This window comes from Myotis brandtii, unplaced genomic scaffold, assembly GCF_000412655.1.
Source record: "Myotis brandtii unplaced genomic scaffold, ASM41265v1 scaffold643, whole genome shotgun sequence".
NCBI classification, from domain to species: domain Eukaryota; kingdom Metazoa; phylum Chordata; class Mammalia; order Chiroptera; family Vespertilionidae; genus Myotis; species Myotis brandtii.
The window spans coordinates 148010-156078 of NW_005370478.1; the positions used below are offsets into that span (position 1 = coordinate 148010).

Consider the following 8069-nt stretch of genomic DNA (forward strand, 5'->3'; position numbering starts at 1 on the left):
CTGGGGATGTGCCCGCAACCCAGGTACATGCCCTTGACTGGAATCGAACCCGGGACCCTTCAGTCCGCAGGCCAACGCTCTATCCACTGAGCCAAACCGGTTTCGGCTATTGTCTCATATTTTATGTAGCCTAAGAATCTAGGTGTGGCTTGGCTGGGTGTCTTTGGCTTAAGGTCTCTCAGGACATTACAGTCAAGCTGTTAGCCAGGGCAGTGGTCTCATCTGAAGGCTTACCCAGGGGAGGATCCGTTTCCAAGCTTATGTAGTTGTTTGCAGGATTCAGTTTGTTAGCACATGGTCCTCTTCATAGGACAGCTCACAGCATGGCAACTGGTTTTCCCAAGAGCAAACAAGTAAGAGAGCATGTACCCAAAAGGAAGCTGTAGTCTTTTTGTAACCTAACATCCAAATCGGCATCCTATCACCTGTGCTAGATTCTGTTCACTAGGAGAAAATCACTAAATCCAGCCCACACTCAAGAGAAGAGAATTACACAATGGCATGAATATCAGGCAGCAGTGATATTTGGGTGCCTACCATACCTGGGGATTGAAGACAGAAGAAGAGGGTATTAGGAAATATTTTATAGTTTCCAGAAACTAAATAGTTAATTAAAACAATGTTTTTAAATCTAGTAGCTTCTTAGCCTCTTCTTTCTGAGTGCTGAATTGATTCTGAAGTGAAATACAGAAAATAAACTTGAGAGGACAGTTTTTTTTTCTTTTTTATCTTTAATTCTTTCTCTACCTCTGTTTTTCCCCCTCCTCTTAGTTCAACCCTCTTGGAAAAGCTTGAAATTGAAGAGTCAGAGTTCACCCAAGTAAGTGTCTGGGATGTGGGGGAGGTGAAGGGTATAAAGAGGATGTACTGATGGAGTGTGGAGCAAGGTGCTAATTGGCAAAGTTAGAAGGACTGGGTGCCCCCTAAATCTTGCATTTTAAAAATTTTGTTTTTGGTAACTCGGCCAGGCAGGTTGAAATTAGCTTGAGTTCCTTTCCTTCCTCATTTCATACTCCTCATTCTTTTTTTTTTTTTAAATATATATTTTTATTGATTTCAGAGAGGAAGGGAGAGGGAGAGAAGATAGAAACATCAATGATGAGAGAGAATCATCGATTGGCTGCCTCCTGCACGCACCCTACTGGGGATCGAGCCCGAAGCCCAGGCATGTGCCCTTGACTGGAATCGAACCCGGGACCCTCCAGTCCCTAGGCCGTTGCTCTGTCCACTGAGCCATACCAGCCAGGGCAATACTCCTCATTCTTAACTTGACACCCTTTCTCTTTTCAGTGAGCAGAAAACCTCAGAAGACCTGGAACCAGACTCTGTCTCTATGATCTCAAGATGTCAGCCATTGCCCCAGTAATGCTGAGTTTTCTTCTTGGTCATCAAAAAAGGAGTATAATGGAGGCTAGGGTAGCTCTCCAACTCCTTTCTGAAGAACTTCTTCTCCTTCCCCTTCCTCATGAATGGGCATATTGCCTTGGACAGTTGAGGAACCAGCTTCCTCTCCACTCCCGAGTTGGATGGCACGAGTTTTTAGCTGGCCAACTTGGCTTCTACAATTGAATTGTTTTCAAACACCCATTCTTCCTGCTGCAAGTGGGGCTGCTGGACTTGGTGGTTTCTTCCCTCTCATCTACCTTTCACCAGGAGCTGGACTCTCAATTTCCTCAGGACAGACTGGCTGGCACATTATCCCTACCATAGCTCTTTCTCTATGGAAGGGGAGACTCCTGTAAGCTTTGTAAAAGTTTTGGGGGAGTGAAGATGTTTAACCACCTTCCAACCTTCTTTTTTTCCTTAAAAAGGAAAAGAAAAAATAACGCACAGCACACAATTTTAAGCCAGACAGTTCAGATCAAAACTCCAGAAGTGTTGGAGAGATGCCTATTCATAGGGTTCCTTCTGGAGAGCCTTGGTGTTTGAGAAACGGAAGAGGTGATTGCTCTGCCTAGAGCAGCTCCTCTTTAACTCCTCCTCTCTTGATGAATTTCTTAAGGCTAAAGGAATGGAGAGAGTGGGACCTGGGGTAATCTTTACCCCTTTTGTTAAAACAGTGGGGCAGTCATGGGCTAGGCGATCAGGGCTCTTCTTAGGCATGATCCTACTCACTGCCAGGCCATAATGATTATTACTGTTTTGTAATTTGAAATGTATTCTGATTGTTTTTTCTAAATATGAAGACATCAAATGAATTTTAGATCCTTCTCCAAAGGAGATTTCTTCCTTATTCTTCCCACCTTTTCTAACAGTGTTATGCTGTTTGTGGGGCTGAGGTGGAGAGAGGGTCACCTGTGTCTGTTTAACAGGCAGCCCATATCTATGAAGCTAGAGAATATCTCTTAAACTCATGGGAGCCAGCAGATTCTTGCCTCGGTGAGGCCACTGCTGTGCCGCATGGCCTGCCCCTCTCTTCATGCAGAGAAGTTGGGAATGGGGGCTGTATAATCCCTCTCCTCCCCATCTCAGAGTTGCAGTTCTCCATCTGGTCCTCCTCCTCCTGTGAGGAGAAGGGGCCTGGCATCTCAGGCAGATTGTTGAATTCCCAGACTATCCTCTTCATCCCACCCCACGTTGATGGTAGGTTAGCCCACACCCCGAGTAACTGTCTATATTAGACACCCTCAGCCAGACTCTGGCTGCCTGTCTTTGCTGCCATGTTCTTTTTTACAAGAAGGAAAGAAAGAATTCTTGCTAGTTTTTTTCATAATTTACTATTTATGATGTATTTAAGTGTTTTATTCAGGACAAAGTTCTGTAGGGGGTGGGAGGGAGTATTCAAGGGAGGCTGGGTCTTAGGGAAGGGAATGGGGAATGAACATTTTTATGAAGTGTCACTATTTGCCTCTACTTTGTATTGTTCAGAAACGGCAAATGCAATATAAGTGATAACTATCTGGTTTTAATGTATTAAACTTTCATCAGTTATTTAGATTTCTTGTTTCTTCTTGGTTCTTTTTCATATACCATCTGACCAAAACTTGAGCCTCCCACGCAAGCTCAAGTTCTGTTCATGTTGCCTTGAACAAATGCTGCATCCTTTCCAGCCTCAGTCTAACTCAGGCTGAGAGAAATGGCTTCATTCCCTTCCAGCCCCCCCCTTCATCTTTTTTTTTTTTAATATATTTTTATTGATTTCAGGAAGGGAGAAGGAAAGAAACATCAATGATGAGAGAATCATTGATCGGCTGCCTCCTGCACACCCCCCACTAGGGATCGAGCCCACAACCTAGGCATGTGCCCTTGACCAGAATCGAACCCGGGACTCTTCAGTCCGCAGGCCAGTGCTCTATCCACTGAGCCAGATCAGCTAGGGCCCCCTTCATCTTAACTTAAACTTGACAAGGAAAAGCTGTGAATGAATATGAAGGGAATTACTGTAGGTCTGTCGCCTTGTTGCAACCCACTTTAACTGAGGGAATTGGGAATCCAAAGCTCAAAATCTTCCTCAGGTTTTGGAGCAAAGCAGAGGGACACTGGGGAAAGCCAGCTTGAGATTGGTTGATCCTAGGATTCCCTCCCTTTCCCTGGACATGGCCCTAGAGCAGCAATTTTCAACCTTTTCCATCTCCTGACATATATAAGTTAATGACTAAAATTCTGTGGCATATCAAAAATATATTCTACTTTTTTGCTGATCTGACAAAAATTAGGTATAATTTTGATCAATTTACACACAAAAAATATTTACTTACCCTTTTTGCTCCAAAGTGACTTTTTAACAAATCAGGTGCTTATACTTACTTGTATATAAGCAGGGTTTCTGGTACCAAGAACTGACCAATCAGACACAGCCTTATTATGTGACATGACCAATATGATGCAACTCTATTACATGACCTATATATATAGTTCAAGATAGGGCATTCACATTGGTTTACTATTGTTTTGGCTGTTGTCATTTTTTTATTTGACAGTCTAAGGAAAAAGAGGTCAGTGCCCTGACTAGTCAGGTATTGCATGTTTTAAAAAAATTCTTTTTTTGTTGTTAATCTTCAAAGGATATTTTTCCATTACTTTTTTTTTTTTTGAGAGTGGAAGGGGGGGGGGGGGGGGAGAGAGAAACATCGATGTGAGAGAGAGACATCAATTGGTGCCTCCCATGTGGGCCTCCATTGGGGCTTGGGAACCTGCAACCTAGGTACATGCCCTTGACTGGGAATCAGCCCATGACCCTTCGGTGGTGCTCTAACCACTGCACAACACCTGCCAGGGCATGTTTTAAAAATTCTTGGAGCACATCAGTTGAAAAAAATCACTGCCTAAGGTTGTCAGTCTTAGAAAAACATGAAGACTCCCTCACCTCTGTTTTCCTAGTGTGCTTAAGCTCGTTTTAAAATATATTTTTATTGATTTCAGAGAGAAAGGCAGAGGGAGAGAAAGAAACATCAATGATGAGAGAGAATCATTGATTGGCTGCCTCCTGCACGCCCCACACTGGGGATCACCTGTAACCCGGTAATTCAACCGTGACCTGGTTCATAGGTTGACACTCAACCACTGAGCCATGTTGGCCGGGCCAGGCTCTTTTACTGTAATGGGAACTAGACAAAAAGAGGGAGTGTTCATTCCAGGGCATATGGTGGCATAGTTTTAGAGAAAATCAAGTTAACTACATATTGCTCCTTTTCATACCACAATCTATGTTATCGTTCTACAAATATTTATGCAGCTGTTGAGCAATGCATGGGCAGTTGGAAATCAAAAGAAGTAACTGACCTTCAAGAGTTGACAGCGTCCAGGAGGAGCGCACACACGCGTACACGAAAACATGTTAGATAAGATCTAGTTAAGGGTTTCAGTCCTCTGAATGATACAGAGCATAAAGGTGAGAGAAAGTTACAGGTTACTGTGAGCTAGAAGTGTTGGGGAAGTTTCACTGGAACACAAGGGCCTGGAGGTATGAGAATGGTCTGTTTTAGAGAACAAGGTAGAGCCCATGGTGCCTGCAACCCCAGCATATGCCCTGATAGGAATTAAATCATGACCTCCTGGTTCATAGGTCGAGGCTCAACCATTGAGCCACACCGGCCAGGCTTATCTATGTTTAGGATGCAAAAGGAGTTCAGATTACTGTCAGACAACTCGGGACCCCAGACTCATTGACCTGCTGTGCCTGTGAGGCTGGGCAGTGGGATTCTTGGAGTCTAAGCCCCAGACTGAGCCCTCCTTTAAGCTGGATAAGGAGAAAACTTTCCCTAATAGGAATTGAATCCGCACATGTTTTAGGCACAAATGGCCTTTGTGCTATTCTTGCCATTCCCTCCGCATCATGTTCATGCAACTGGTGAGTGCAGAAGGAACCCTCTTATGGTCAGTGTGTGCCTCTAGTGGTGAGCAGCAGCTACTAATTATATAGCTGTCCATTGCAATCTATTCAGATTCAAGCAGGACCTACTAATTAAAACGTCTACAACTAAAAGGGAAATCATGGTTTAATGTTTTACTCTTAAACATGTCAATCTCAGCTATTCTGAAAATTATTCATCGGAGTAGTCTCATTCAGAGAGGAAGTGAGAGGGAGAGATAGAAACATCAGTGATGAGAGGGAATCATTGATTGACTGCCTCCTGAATGCCCCCATACTGGGGTTCGAGCCCACAACCTGGGCATGTGTCCTTGATCAGAATCAAAGTTGGGACCCTTCAGTCTGCAGGCCAATGCTCTATCCAGTGAGCCAAACCGGCTAGAGTTCCTTCATTTTTTAAGTAAAAGATTTGCCAGTTAAAATAGATTCCAAATTAAACTGTTTATTCTTTAGTTTTTCAAGTGCACAAGAAGCAGGTCAATATCTCCTGTAATATTTTTATGTATTTTTTAAATATATTTTTATTGATTTCAGAGAGGAAGGGAGAGGGAGAGAGAGAGAGAAACAAACATCAATGATGAGAGAATCATTGATCAGCTGCCTCCTACATGCTCTACACTGGGGGTCAATTGAACCCACAACCCAGGCATGTGCCCCTGACCAAAATCTAACCTGGGGCTCTTCAGTCCATAGGCCAACGCTTTGTCCATTGAGCCAAACCGCTAAGGCTGTAAGATTATTTTTATTATGGAAATTTCCAAATCAAGAGTAGAGTAGTATGATGAACTACCATGTACCCATCACCCAACTTCCATCAATATCTGTATAAGACCAATCTGTCTCGTCTATATTTTCTACCTACCCCTCCCCAACTTTCTCTCTGCAACTCCAAAGAATTAAGTTAAAAATAAATCCAAGACATCCTATCTTTTCATCCATAAATATTTCAACATATAACTCAAGAGATAAGGACTTTTAAAAATATATATATTTTTATTGATTTCAGAGAGGAAGGGAAAGGGAGAGAGAGAGAGAAATGTCCATGATAAAAGAGAATCATTGATCAGCTGCCCCCTGCAAGCCCCCTACTGGGGATGGAGCCTGCCACCCAGACATGGGCCCTTGACCGGAATCAAACCTGGGACCCTTCAGTCTGCAGGCTGATGCTCTATCCACTGAGCCAAACCAGCCAGGATAAGATAAGGACTTTTAAAAAACATAACTATAACATTCTTACACCTTAAAATATGAATAATTCCTTAATAAAAATATCCAGTCAGTGGTCAAAGTTAGCCAGTGGTCTTACAAATGAATTTTTTATAAATACAATCATGTGCCACATAACATTTTCAGTTAACGACAGACTGCATAAATAAAGGTGGTCCCATGGGATGGATTATAATGGAGCTAACAATTCCTATTGCCTAGTGACATGATAGCCATCATAATGTCACTCACATAACGCATTACTCACATGTTTGTGGTGATGCTGGTATAAACAAACCTGCACTGTCAGTTGGGTAAAAAAGTATAGCACATATAATTATGTACATTCCATAATATTTGGTAGTGATAAACAGCTGTTACTGGCTTATGTACTTAGTATACTATACTTTGTATTGTTATTTTAGAGTGTGCTCTACTTATTCAAAAAAGTTTGAGATAGCCCTGGCTTGTGTTGTTAAGTGGTTAGAGCATCAGCCCAAGCACTGAAGGGTTGCAGGTGTGTTCCCCAGCCCCGGTAGGCTATGTGAGGGAGAGAATCAATCAATCAATCTCTCACATTGCTCTTTCTTTCCCCACTCCCTTCCACTCTCTTTATTTTATTTATTTTCTTAAATATATTTTATTGATTTTTTACAGAGAGGAAGGGAGAGGGATAGAGTTAGAAACATCCATGAGAGAGAAACATCGATCAGCTGCCTCCTGCACACCCTATACTGGGGATGTGCCCGCAACCAAGGTACATGCCCTTGACCGGAATCGAACCTGGGACCCTTCAGTCCACAGGCCGACGCTCTAGCCACTGAGCCAAACTGGTCAGGGCCCTTCCACTCTCTTTAAAAAAAATTAATGGGAAAAATATCCTCGGGTGAGGATTAACAACAAAAAAAGTTTGCTATAAAACAGTATTCTGTGTTACGCTAGCAGCAGCCTCATACACCTCCTGTTTACTGAGTCTTTTGATTGCACCATTTTTTCTTATGCTTGATTTAATCTCATGTTGTTTTGTACAGAAACATGCTTAGAAACAATTCTGGTATCTTACTTAATAATCCCTTCCCTTACATCCTCCATCAAACCCATTGGGAAATTCTATCAGTTTTGTATCTCACAATATACTCAAAATCCAACTATATGTCACCATTTTCACATCTTGTTACCACCCTGGAATAAGCCACCATCATATCATCAGATTATTGTAGTCTCCTAACTGATCTATCTCCTTCTGTAATCTTTTCTCAATGCAGCAGCCAGAGGTGTCCTGTTAAAACATTAAGTCAGAGTCTATCAATCCTCTGCTGAAAACTTCCCAACAGATCCTTATCTCAGAGTCCTTGATCCATGAGGCTGTCCGCGAGCTAGCCTCTGAACTCCCTATGTTTTCTGGCTTTATTTATTCTCCTTCTGCCTCTCCCTCTACTCCAGCCTCTACTGGTCTCCTTGCACTTAAAGTACATCCTGACTCAGGGCATTTGTACTTGCACTTTCCCCCAGGTGCCCTTCAGGTTTCTAATGTAAGGCTCCCTAATATCCT

General features: G+C 42.7%; 1 protein-coding gene across 8 annotated transcripts in view; it reads left to right on the top strand.

Annotated features, from left to right (window-relative positions):
* Window positions 1-2937, top strand: part of PIP5K1A (phosphatidylinositol-4-phosphate 5-kinase, type I, alpha) — a 38344-nt gene extending 35407 nt beyond the window's left edge. For all 8 annotated transcript variants that reach the window (XM_005880588.2, XM_014528632.1, XM_014528634.1 and 5 more), the window contains 2 exons: window positions 772-820; window positions 1291-2937. In XM_005880588.2, the coding sequence (XP_005880650.1) occupies window positions 772-820; window positions 1291-1293 (52 nt within the window). In that variant the 3' untranslated portion in view covers window positions 1294-2937. The remainder of the gene's footprint in view (window positions 1-771; window positions 821-1290) is intronic.
* The last annotated feature ends 5132 nt before the right edge of the window (window positions 2938-8069 follow it).